Source organism: Brassica napus, chromosome C7 (assembly GCF_020379485.1).
Source record: "Brassica napus cultivar Da-Ae chromosome C7, Da-Ae, whole genome shotgun sequence".
Taxonomy (NCBI): Eukaryota; Viridiplantae; Streptophyta; class Magnoliopsida; order Brassicales; family Brassicaceae; genus Brassica; species Brassica napus.
In genome coordinates, this window is record NC_063450.1 from 1,573,408 (window position 1) to 1,587,679 (window position 14,272).

The 14,272-nt window shown below is 41.7% G+C and overlaps 1 protein-coding gene across 1 annotated transcript; it reads left to right on the forward strand.

Annotated features, from left to right (window-relative positions):
- On the forward strand, positions 1–555 carry LOC125590342. The gene is made up of 2 exons (XM_048763875.1): positions 1–202; positions 293–555. The coding sequence occupies exons 1-2, from the start codon at positions 1–3 to the stop codon at positions 553–555; spliced, it is 465 nt and encodes a 154-aa protein (XP_048619832.1).
- The last annotated feature ends 13,717 nt before the right edge of the window (positions 556–14,272 follow it).

Consider the following 14,272-nt stretch of genomic DNA (forward strand, 5'->3'; position numbering starts at 1 on the left):
ATGCTCATCTTTGACAACAGAGCAGTCCCAGCAAGGACTACAGTGGACAAAGCAACCTCTTCTGCTCGCAAATGGCTTCTTGCCCAAGCAACGGCATCTCCTACTCATTCTTCTCCACTTCAGAGTGAGATACAACTACCTATTGCCCCGGATGTGATTATATGTAACACGGATGCAGCGTGGACCATGGCTAAGAGAGCAGGTTTAGGATGGCACTTTGAAGACATGACCCGCCATATACAGACATAAAGATCGAAGCTAACCGATCATGTATCCTCTCCCCTCATGGCAGAAGCGCTAGCATTGCGAGAGAAGATACAGGAAGCACAACGCAACCCATACACCAACGTCTGGTTTCGAACCGACTCTCAGGAGCTCGCAAGAGCTATAAACTCGAAGACATATTCGGTGGAGCTTTTTGGAGTTCTCATTGATATAGAGCTGTTATCTTCTTATTTCAGCTTCTTCTTTGTCTCCTTTATTAGCCGCGACCACAATGGGGTTGCAGACACTCTTGCAAAGTCTGCTCTCCATAGCTCGGTCTCGGTCTTGTAACAAAACCGTTTAGATTTATAAATCAGTCTGTTGCCAAAAAAAAAATGTTACAACTTAAAAAATATTTCTCAAATAATATATAGGAGATTGTGGCTCTTGTGAATCTTTAAAACATGTGGAATTTTAAAATTACATCTTTTAAAATATAATTTGGACTATTTTGTAAGCATCAAGAGAAAAAAACTTTAAAATTTTGTATGGTCTTAGAAGTCATGTGAGATATTATATTTTCAAATAAATGCTTATCAATTCTCAGATCTGGAAGACCTGTAAGTTACCATTAAAAGATAATCAATTTGAAATTTTGTGGAAAATCTATTCTGATATCATTGCATAGTATTGTGCTACTCTATGTGCATCTGAAACATCAATTGGCTTGATCAATTTTTGATACATTTATAGAGTTACATATTGTGCAATGGTCATCTTTCCATGGATATCGAATTTGACTTATAGGTTAGTCCGAATCAGTGTTCAAGAAATCACTATGAGGTAACTATGCATTTTGTATAGGATTAGCGACTTTGCAGATTATTTGAAGTTTAGGCGGGAAATACAGGTTAATGAATTTTTGTTTAGTTAGTATATATTATATACTTATATTAATATTTTAATTAGGTGTACTATAAATCTATTTTGATGAATAATTAAAATTAATATACAAAAAAACAAATTAAGAAAACTTGTGGACTTACACCAATATGGTTACTTGATTTAACCGATTTATGCATATCTAGATCGAATTTAGACCAATTTAATATATTTAATATTGTTTAAACCTATTTGGACTGCTTAAATTGGATGTTAAGAAAATGGTCTCGGGTATCACTGATTTGCCGCTTAGGCGGATGCTTAAACCGATTTACTGTTTATGCGGCCACATGTACCGATTTTTAGAACATTGGTCTCAATAGTTTTTATATATTGTCATAGGAGACATGAGATTAGATCTCTTGGAAAATTTATTCAAAATTCTCAATTAATGGTGCATGGTATTGTTGATATAGCAAATTCTAAGTGGACCAGAAGATGTATCACATAATAAATTTGTAATGACCCAAACCTATACCAAGATTATTTAGGCCAACAAGACAAAATATTACGTCGAAACTCTGCAGAAACTAAGATGTCAAAAAAATCTGAGAATGTACAGTCATATCCACCGCCTTCAGAGACTAGATCGACTAGCCCACCACCTTCATTTGCCGAAGGTGACCCCACTAGATCTGAGAATATACAGTCACACCCTTGGTTTTTATTGAATGTTTATAGTAAACCGATCATATCTTTCTAATCGTGTTGATTTTTGTGAAACAAAGGATACCATCGGATTTTTTATTTGGACACGGAGCTGCGTCACCAATATTTGTCAAAACTCACGGTCCATACACCAACTTCCGCATGTCCTACGAAGTCGCCACTATGTGTCCTCCACGGGTGACCACCGCAGACATTGTCAGCCGTCACCGTTGTCGTTCGCCAGAGCCGACACTTCCTATGACTCGGCGACTCGACTGAGTCAATTCGTTGACTTGATTAATCAGCCGGTTAAATTTAATTTAATTTTGGTTAGGTTAACCAGTTTGGTTTGATTATGTTTGGCCCAAATCAGCTGGTTGGGTCCGGTTAGAGTTGCTAGTTTGGCTAAACATGCCACGTCGTCTAGTTGGGTCGTCAGATCTGGTTTGACTGGTTGTCCGGTATGATGTGGTTGATTGGTTTGATTGTTAACTAATTTTATTTACTTTCTATAGATTCTGACCAGAACATTGACTATCGTTTTTAACCTTTCGAAGGCCGTTATGACTCGATTTTTTGCCCTGACTTTAGATTTAGAGTCTGTTTGAGCAACTAGAGTTTGTATGCACCACTTTATGATTGCTAGGGTGAGGGCTATTTGATCCAGTGGTAATTTGATACTACTATTATGGAAAGTATATGATAAAAAAATTGTGTCTATGTGAGTGGATCCAAGATGGATTCTTCCATGTTTATTATTTTATTCTTCTTTAAGACAGATTTAAAGCTTTAGATGATTCAACGGTTGAATGAATTTAATGATATTAAAATGATTATATATATATTTATATTTTTATATATATATATATATATATAATTTGTAAATATGAATCCTTTGTGTAGATTGTCGGGTTGGGGGAGGGGGGGGGGGGGCTAAAGACATTTGTGCAATCTACATTTTTGCACATAAACTCTGTGCGTGGATATGCCGGGTTGGGTGGGGGGGCTAAAGACATTTGTGCAATCTACATTTTATAGTGATTGAAGAAGCACATAGACATTTCTGCAAGTAACTATTTTCTGAGATGGCAAGGGTACAGAGATTTTTGAATCAATTGCCTAGGATGAGATTGTGGGGAAACATATATGGAATTATGTACCAGCGACACCTAGAGATACACATATATCTTCATTAGGAAACACAAAGTGAAGAGAGTAGCTATGTACTATCAGTTCATTGATCTTCTTTGGATGGTGCACTAGGAGCATTGTCAGTTCTGTGAGATATGTTAGGTACCGTGTTTGTTTTATATTAGTGCTAAACTCCCATAACCAGAGTACTACAAATAAGTCCTTTTTTATTTGTTTAGCATCTCATACCTCATTTAGTGAATGCGATGTTAATCACCTCTCTTTCTTCCTCCTTTTCAAATGAGACTGAGCATGAGTGATATGTACAAACTAGTTCTTTAGGGATTAATTTCGTGGATTTCTAATGCTGAAGACAATTTTGAGGATTAATTAAGTGGAGATTTCATGAATTGAACAAGAAAACATGAGTGTTACATTTTTTTTACTAGAGCCAAGTTTCGTCCCGACTCTGAACTAAGATGACGGTTAAGGGACTTGGTTTTCAACATATTTTTATGGATTTGGGAATTTTAAAAAGAAAACCAAATAACACCTTCATATTCTTTAAACCATTAGTACTCTGGTTTAAACAAAAGTATAATCATTTTGTTATTCTTTCAAATTCCACTGAGGAGGGGAGATAACCGTTCACGAACAACTAGATGCATGCCATTTAGCTCGGGGAACAGCCTCGGAGGTTGCTCCACAGATATATGTTTGTTAGGGGATTTTTTGTGTAGGATCTTCGTGACTATTACGGAACAATAGATTTATGAGTACTACAGAACAATAGAAGAGCCAGAACCACTATAAGGAATTGAGACTAAAAGTTGTTTTATCGATGAATTGAGCAGGAACTACAACGTTTGGTGTATAAATCCTAGTTCTAGCCGTCTAGCTCTAATCTCTTAGTCTCTGAATGTCGATACCTTATTCTAGGGTATGGGCTCCCCTTATATAGTCGTAGAGAAGTCGGTTGGACAGGTTAGACTCTTCCATATTCGTAAATATGGAAGAATCATTCTTAGTAGAAAACTTTCATTTTGCCCAGAGGAAGATCTGGAAGCAGGGGTCGGAGCCGGTTTCTTGTATCGCAGGAGCCTAGAGGCTGGTGTCCTACCCGAGGCCTGGAGAATAATCATACCAAAGTATTTATCTCCAACAGTTTTCCCCTTATCTCTCGAGTTCGTTACCGAGTTCGGGGGATAACCTATGCACTTGAGTCAGCTAGAGCTGCCCTATCTCAGCAGACATCCCTTAGGCAGGACATCGCTCGAGTAATCCCTTTTTCCAGGTTTCGTCTTAGGGCTGGACCGTGCTGAAGCCTGGAGGAGAGTCGGCTTTCCTTGAGTACACCGGGGTCTATAGTAGGTGCTGGACCTATCGGGAGGTGATTTCGCAAGGTTCTGGACCTTGGTCTTTGGATGTCAGGGCTGATGCTCAGGGCTTGCAACCAAGAACCTTGGGAAGTTCTTGATGATGAAGTCTATGACTACCCTTCTCGAGGTGATAGAAGACCCGTTGGTAGGAACTTCCACGTAGGCCCTTTTATTCGGAGGATTAGATCTCCGAATCTAGGATGGGATTCATGGCACAAAATTTTCGGGTTGACATAAAACTAATCAAGTAGATTTCTCCAGGAATCGCTTTTGGCATTTTGTGGACCAGGCTCTGGGATCTGGTTTGGAGATCTAGAGGGATGCGCTCGGGATATTATGGTAGGTTCGTGATTGCTTTTTTCACGATTTTCCTTTTCTCCAATGTTTCGAAAATATCCCATTTCCTTCTTGCCTTTTTTATAAAGATTTGGAGAATTCATCCTTTCCATTTTTACAGACCATTCGATGGAGGAACTCCTATATATATACGAACCCGAGGGGTTACCACCCTCAGCTAGATTCCTCAGATATTACCCTCCTCGAGCTAGAATGGATCAATCATTCAATCTTCCTGCTTTCCCTGCTTCGTTCTTGGGTGAACGTGTGCGACCTCTCCGCCTCTTTGTAGATCCTTTCTCTTCTCCTGTTCCATCTTGGGGGAATGTTCCCGAGGCTGATGATGCGGTGCCTATGGCTCCCTTGAGGCAGAGGCGATCCTTATTGCCGGATGATGACGGTCCTTACTCTGAAATTCGTGAAGGCAAACTGGCCGAAATTCAGAGGAAGTACTTGATTTCTCTTTTTGTGGGGCTGGGATGTTCTTCCGAGTTTGAACGTGCTCCAGACGGAGTAATCAATGAGATGGATATCTTCGAGGCATACTTCGAGGTAGGCTTCAGAGGGTTCATCCATTCTTTGATAGCAGAGGTGTCCGCTTGCTTTAGTTTCACGCCGTCACAACTTACTCCACTATCCTTGTTGGGGAAAAATACTCAGGTATTGAATTTCTCCAGACCCCAGGCAGGAAACCGGCCTCTGGGTCCGCACTAGGAGACTCCCCGGGTCCCCGCTAGGAAGTACTCCGGGTCCCAGGGACCACCCCTGTAACACCCCCGAACCATCCTAACCATAGGTCGACCCACCGGCCAACAATCAAACAAGAACATGACCGACAGACGACCCACACCAAGGGTTGGAGATGAAAAGCCAACCGGCAAGCCAACAATCAAACAAGAAAATGACTGACCGTCCAATCCAACACCACGGTCCGGAAGCACTACATGACGGGCTAAGGACGATCTGGCCAGTCAAAAAATTTACTCCACGACCTCAACCAGTTCATCCACTAACTCGTCTCGCTGCGTCAAGGCACAAGGCTTTTCAACCCGTACCTAGAGTTAGCGTTTTTCCGTTAGATCGAAGCCTAAGGCTTTTCAACCCGTACTACGACCTAACGTTGTGTTAGACCAGACTAGTCAAATATCAGAGTACTCATGAAGCACATATAAAACATTTACTTTATTGATTCAAGAAATATTCATACATTGAAATAATTCAAGACTGAGCCCGGCCTAATGCCAAATCGAGCCAACAAAAAACATAACACAATACCGTTTACAAAAGGCATGAAATCTACTCCGGTGATCCTAACGTCCATCACCAAGCTATCCGATCGTCCTTAACAAAAGTGACTTAAAAAAAGGTCAATGGAGTTGGATGAGTAATCTAGTATTACTCATTGAGCTGGTGGCCTCTACCCGCAACCTAGACTCTAACCCAGACAACCCAAAATAAACAATCAATCTAGCCCTAGCATGCAATAAAAGCTAAGGCTAAGCAAACCGTTACTAAGTTAGAATTGGCCTCCTGCCATGATCTAGCTTCAAGTAACGGGAACCTGCATTAAAACAAGTCAACAACCAATCCCTAGCTAACCATATATACGCCTGAGTTCAGTACTCATGTAGTGTTAGACACTTAGACTATACAAGTATCATTAACCGGTCGACCAACAATGAGACAAGAACATGATCGGCCAACCAATGATACCGCATAGCTTTAATATCCACCACCCTTCACAAGCAATCCCTCAAACACATACAGGCCAACATCAGGCCTATACTAACCAAATACACACCAAGCTTAATCTGGTACCTAAACCAGACTTAGGACTTAATGTCAGAACCTGCAAGCAAATCAATCAACAACCAAACACAATCATAATAATAAGATACTATGAGTAACTACGACTCGATCTATCTCGTAACACCATATATCGATGTTACACTAACCCGAGGGTTCCATAGCCCTCTACGACACACTAACATAACACTCTAACCTGGGCCCTGGTGACTTCGTGTTCCTCCTCTCTATTGGCAATATACTATCTCCTTACCACAAAGGCCAGAAGAAGGAACTTTCAACCGACTGCGGCCCACAGTTCTTTGGGTCACCGCGCGACAGCCCACAGTCATTCGGGTCACTGCCACATTACACCGTCGTGTAATACTCAGCCATAGGACATGACCCCGTTCGTCTGAGTCTTCCCGATCCAGCGAATAAGGGGTTTCCTTGAACCCGCTGGGTACAAGGCCGAGGAAAAACTAATCACCCCTACACAAGCCTAGTATGGGCGGGTTACACACATACTGTCGGAAACACTCACACAACACAAACTCAATCTAGAACCTAACCTAAAGATAAAGTTTCAGATCCTAACTAGACACTCAACTCCACAAGACTTAACCAATAGTACCAGTAGTCCGGCCTATATGGCCTAACTACTAAGCAACTAAACAACAATATTAACACTAAACAACTCAATCAAACTATCTTTAAAGATAACGGGAACCTGCACTCAATCATATCAACACGCAAGAATATAAATCATGATGCATCCTAGTCCTAGTCAGGTTATTATCTCAGTCTTAATTCCATTCATCTCAGTTTAGCCCTTGCTAAACTGAGTCCAGTTCCATAAATAACCCTAAGGACTCTACCATGCAGCAGCGTGAGCATTCTAATCTATATCCAACTCGATCTTCCCTAAGTTCCAAGTGGAATTCATAAAACTACCCTAAATTAGCCAAAACCCAAGATGAACGTCTTGACTGGACCCGACTGGACTGATCTCGACTTGGACAGAACCTCGGCTTCACCATGAAGAAACTGACAGGCCTCGACAGACTGATCTGGACAGAATCTCCTTTAGCTCTTTGACAGTTCTTCGGAATTCTCGGCGGAGTATCGAGCAGAACTTCAACTGATCTGAACTCGTGGATCTAAAAAAATCTTGGACAGCACCTCCACTTGATCACCAAAGGAAAAGAAAGGCTTGGTCGAAATGGTTTGGACAGAGCTTCTGTAACACCCCCGAACAATTTTAGACATCGGTCAGTCAGTCGGGCAACAATCAAACAAGAACATGCCCGAACGACCTTCCTCTGCCAAGTCCAAAAGTGTCACGACGGGATGAGAATAGACTTCCCAAGTCACAAAATATAATCCTGTAACCTAGAATATCCATAAAACTCGTTTCCTCTAATCTTCGGCCTGAGGCTTTGCAACCCATACCGAATCATAGAGTTGTGTTAGGTTGGACTAACCTAATATCAGATTCAACCCGACACGAATATAAAATATACTTTATTTCACAAATACAAAACATGAAGTTCACAAGCCTGAAATATTATACATAGGGTCCATGGACGCAGTCGAAAGTAAAACATACATTCATATATCTTGAAAACGAGTCTTTAGCAAAAGATGTCCAATCTACACCAGCTCCAACAGTTCCGCGAGTACTACGGTCTTTTCTACTGGTCACCTGCAAAAGGATGTGTGAGGAGTGAGTGAACTAGTTTCACTCAGTGAGCCAGAGTTCCCTATCTAGCATATACAACTACCCGTCATTCTAAACCCAACCCCAAACACAAGCAAGACGGGTAGTTCAACAATCAATAATCAAGATAATAAAGCATGACTGATTTAAGCAATAAACCATAATAAATCAAAACACTCTTTATGAGTGTCGCATCAATCAACCATATATATATACTCCTAGGGCCCAACAGAATCATTCTTCCTCCACATAAGGGACACCGGTAATCCCTTCACTATTACACCACACAGGCGTAGGCGCTCGGGAATCGCCCGGTCACGGTCCTCAATGGGAATCGCCGTGCCCCGGTCCTCTATCGGACTCGCCGGGGGCTGTCACATCCACGTGTGACACTCGGCCTTGGTGATCAAGCCAAGTTAAACCGAGACCACCACTTTCCGGACCACGACTGGCTTAGTGGTACCATTTGAGGAAGTAATGACCTGCAAACTACTACTAGAACCACCACGAGGTTCTCACACAACAGTACCAACAGAAGGTACATACTATAACAACATATAATAATCACACAATCACAATAATCTGGGTGTTTAGACTAGTCTTGCTATCCACTTAGCCCAGACATCGTCTCAAGCTTCAGATCCACAAACTGACACCTAGACCGGTCCGGCTATCCTAGCTTGGAAGCCGTCTCCGATGTCACGAACCTGCGTTAAAAATTTGTTAACAAACAATTAACTGTGACTCACAGTGATTAACCGATGTGGCTTGACTTCTTGTTTCCGGATGTTGACCAAACCCTTTTTATTCCCTTCAAATCTTCGTCTGGATTCCATACCGCTAATCACGTAATCTTGTAATTTAATACGTCTTGCTTCTCCAAACAACTCTCTAAATTTATTTTTTTTCTTTTTTTTTCTCTTTTTCTTTTTCTTCTTTTCTTTTATTTATCCTCTCTCCTCTTCTTTGCTTCCTTCTCTCTCTTGGTCACATTCAGTTTTCTGAAATGGAGAAAGTCCATCTCCTTTTATAGCCAACTTTGATGTGTAATATGGTAACAATTGTCACACTCTCCATTTGGCCATATTAAAAATAATATGACTAAGCCTAGGTGCATCATTCTCTCCAAGCCATGTTTAGATAATGACTATGTTTCAAGGCATTACTTGTTTCTTCTATGACCAGGCCACGTACTCATTAAAAATGAGTTATCAGTTGACTCTTTTCTTACTTCCTTCTTTTAACACGTATGCATGCATTTGTGCATTAATATCAAATTAGCCACCACCTTCTCTACTTTTTCCTTGACAGGTTTTTTTTTTTTTCTTTTTTTTTAGATGGGGTATTACATCCTGCTCCCCTTATAAGAATTCGTCCCCGAATTCTCTAGGGTTTCGATGATTCCCTTTCTTCCATCACTATATCTGCATGAAAGAACTCTGGGTGCGAAGCTTTAAATCTTGATTCATCCTCCCAGGTCACAATTACACGGTTTCGCTTACTCCAAAAGACTTGGACTTGAGGAATCTCTCGGTTCTTTAGTTTTCGTATTCGACGTTCACCAATTCGGATTGGTCCCTCTGGATAAATGAGGTTTGTTTGCAGGTTTTCGATTTGCTATGTCTCAATAGCGTTGGGATCATGAACATGTTTCCGCAGCATTGATACATGAAATACCGGATGTATCCGCATCTCTTCGGGCAGGTTGAGACGGTACGCAACATCTTCGATTTGTTCTTCAATCTGGTAAGGCCAATGAATCTTACCGCAAGTTACCCGACTTTCCCGAATCGATCTTTTCCTTTCTGAGCTGACACTTTCAGATAAACCCAATCACCAATACTGAACACCACTTCTCACCTTGATTGATCGGCGTACTTCTTTTGTCTATCCTGCGCTTTCTTCATATTAGTTTGAGTGATCTCCAACTTTATCATCATCTCTTCTACAATTTCGGGTCCAAACTCTCTTCTTTCTCCAACTTCGGTCCAGCATAAAGGTGTTTTGCATGGCCTCCCATAAAGCGCCTCATATGGTGCCATACCTATGCTAGAATGAAAGCTGTTGTTCTAGGAGAATTCGAGTAATGGTAAATGTTTTTCCCAGCTTCCCGCCCAATCCAATATACACATCCGCATCATGTCTTCTATGGTGTGAATGGTTCTTTCGGTTTGGCCGTCCGTCTCGGGATGATACATGGTGCTTATGAATAACTTAGTTCCCACTGCTTCTTGTAGCGCCTTCCAAAAATTTTAGGTGAATCTAGGATCTAGATCTGAGACTATATCTGTTGGCACACCATGCAACTTCACAATCTGATCCACGTACATCTCTGCCAATACTTCTACCTTATCGGTTTCCTTCATAGGTAACAAGTGCGCCACCTTCGTCAGTCGGTCGACAATCACCCATATTGCATTATTTGATCTTCCTCGAGTCGGGGGTAACCCAGTGATGAAATCCATGGATATGGAATTCCATTTCCACTGAGGTACTAGTAAGATTTGTAACAACCCTCCTGGAATCTGATGCTCGACTTTGACTTGTTGACAAGTTTGACATTGAGCCACCCATCGCGCCACTGATTTCTTAATTCCTGGCCAATGATAATACCTTCGGATATCTCGGTACATTTTTGTACTCCCGGGATGGATACTGAGTAACGAGTGATGCGCCAACTTCAAAATCTCTTCTCGTAGCCCTTCTCCCTGTGGTACTGATATCCTCCCATTGAGTAATAATGTACCATCTACTGCCACATGATAGCCACTGGCGTTTGGAGCTTCTTGATTTTTAACTTCTATGATGATTCCTTTTAACTTCTCATCACGTTGTTTCTCATGTCTGATCCGTGCAAGTAAACCCGCCTGGCTTACTGCATGCATGCCTAATGGCTCACTTGGCTCTCCTTCAATTGCCCATAAAGTCATCAACTTAAGTTCATTCGATAACGTTTCCACTTCCTTTCCGATATCGGACACCAACTTTCTACGACTTAGTGCATCTGCGACTACATTAGCTTTGCCTGGATGATATTGAATCTTCAGGTCGTAATCTGCCACAAACTCCATCCATCGCCTTTGTCGGAGGTTCAAATCAGGCTGTGTGAACAAGTACTTGAGACCCTTATGATCTGTGAATACTTCCACGACTTCTCCGTATAAATAAGATCTCCAAATCCTTAACGCAAACACCACTGCCGCCATTTCTAAATCGTGTGTTGGGTAGTTCTCTTCATGTTTCCTGAGTTGCCTTGATGCATAAGCAATTACTTTGTGTTCCTGCATCAACACACAACCCAACCCAACCCTAGAAGCATCTGCGTACACAGTGTAAGGTTTACCTTGTTCAGGTAATGCCAATACTGGTGTTGTGGTCAAGGCTTTCTTTAGTCTCTGAAATGCTTCCGCTGTTTCTTTTCCCCAGATGAACAGAACTCCTTTTCCAGTCAACTTCGTCATGGGCTTAGCGATCGAAGAAAATTCTTTGACGAACTTTCGATAATACCCGGTTAACCCGAGGAAACTTCTTACCTTGGTTACCGTTGATGGACTTTGCCATTCCTCGATGGCTTTCACCTTTCCGAATCTACGGAAACTCCTTCTGCAGACACTCGGTGCCCTAGGAATCCGATCTCTCTTTTCCAAAAAGAACACTTACTGAACTTTGCATACAGCTTATGGTTTCTTAACCGTTCCAACACTAGCTTCAAGTGTGCTTTGTGCTCTACCTCTGTCTTGGAATATATTAATATGTCATCGATGAAGATTATCACGAACTTGTCGAGATAATCATGGAAGACTTCATTCATCAATCTCATGAAGGCCGCTGGTGCGTTAGTAAGTCCAAAAGGCATTACGACAAACTCGTATTGTCCATAACGAGTTCTAAACGCAGTCTTCATGACGTCACCTTCTGAAATTGGAATCTGATGATAGCCCGACGCCAAGTCGATCTTTGAAAACCAACTTGCTCCCCTTAACTGATCCAATAACTCGTCTATCCTTGGGAGAGGATACTTGTTTTTGATCGTGATATTGTTGATTCCTTGATAATCAATACAAATTCGCATGCTACCATCCTTCTTCTTGATGAATAAGACCGGAGCTCCCCATGGTGAAGAGCTAGGTCTTATGAAACCTTTCTCCATTAAATCTTCAAGTTGTTTCTTCAACTCTGCTAACTCCGCAGGTGCCATGCGGTAGGGAGCCTTTGCTATCGGCTTCGCTTCAGGTTCCAAGTTAATGAAAGGGTTACTTCGAGGTGGAGGTAACTCTTTCAACGGTGCAAACACATCCTCGAACTCTTGTACTACCGCATATTCCGTAATTTCAACTCCATTGCTAGTGGGACCTTCACTAGCAGTTACTGTTACCAGATACGCTTCTCCATCTTTAAGCAAATCTTCCACTCTCAAGGCAGCTACTAAAGACACAGACTTGCTTGGACTGATCCCGTAAAACACTATTTGTCGTTGCCCGTTCTCCTTGAACAAAATACTACCTTTTCCACAATCTAATTGTGCCCGATAGCTTGATAAACAATCCATGCCCAAGATAACTTCATATCCTTTTAAGGGCACCAACAACAAATCTGCCACGAGCATCTTCTTGCAAATGACTAACGGAACTCTTCTGAAGCATTCTTTTGCTTGGAGGGTTTGGTCTTCGAGTTATCACAGCCACATCCACCCTCTCAATTACAAATGAACCCACAAACTCGGCAGCTACCTCAGGGGTCACAAAACTATGTGTTGCCCCGGAGTCGAACAATACATGTGTGGGACACCCCACAACATGTAAAATTCCTGCCACAACATCAATATATATCAACAACATAATAATTATCCAATAGAAATTAACCAATTCATCACAAGAAATCACACAACACAAAATCAATATAGTAAGGTTAAAGAACCCAAATACCTGTGATGGGACCCTTAGATGTGCCTGGAGGTTTAGTATCCTCTAGTTCTAATGCGTAAACTCTACCTCCTAGCTTGCCTTTTTGGCGCTGGTGCGATTGTAGGTGGAGCTGGAGGAGGATGAACAGTGATTGGCGTAGCTGGGATAGGACGATTGACACTGCACTGGATAGAGATGTGTCCTTTCTTTCCACACGTGTAGCATGTAGGATTGTAGGAGTTTGACTGAAAGGATCCAGGTTTCTTTCCGAAGCATTCACTTGACTTATGGCCTATCTTGCCATAGTTAAAGCATTTTCCTGTGAACGGAGATCGTCGACTTGGCCCTCCCGATTCCTTTTCCTTATCTTTACCCTTAAAAAATCTTTGGTTTCCACCATACTTTCCTTCTTGATGCTGCTTGGATTTCTTACTTGCCACCTTCTCAGCTTCCAATCCGATCTCCACATTCACAGCCTTTTCCACTAGCTCGGTGAGACTCTCGTAGTTCCCACTGCCAGTCTATTTTCCAACTCTGGTTTTAAACCAAACTTAAAGTTGGATATCATGGTTTCTTCATCATCTTGTCCTTGTAGCACGTGTCATTGCAGTTGCATGAACTATGATTCATATTCTCTAACTGTCTTGTCTCCTTGTACTAGGTTAGCAAACTGACGTTGAAGCCTTCGCTTGGACTCTGGGGTGAAATACTTGCATTCAAATCCCTTTTTGAATGCCGCCCAAGTGGTGACCAGATGTCATACTTGGCGATCCCTACTTTCCCACCATTATTCTGCGTCTTTTTCTAAGTAATACACCGCCATTTTTTTCTTAGACTCTTCAGAACACGTCAGGGTCTCAAAGTTTTTCTCCATAGTTCGAAGCCACTGGTCAGCTTCAAATGGGTCTGTCCCTCCTTCAAAATGTGGTGTCTTCATGTTCTTCATGGCAGTTATCAATGGTAACATCGGTGTAGACACTGTACTTTGTGGTGGTACAAGTGGCTGAGGTTGGACCTGAGGTTGTTGCAATGACCTCGCTATCACGTCATGAAGCATCTTCAGAGTGTGCTCCATTCCTATTCCTTGTTGTGGTTGATCATGAAATTATTGTTCAATCGGGTTGTTCCGTCTTATTGGTCTTGGTCCTTGGACACTTGACTCACTATCATCTGTTTCTTGTCTTTCCCTTACACTACGGTTCGGTGGAAAGTGTTCTTCTTAT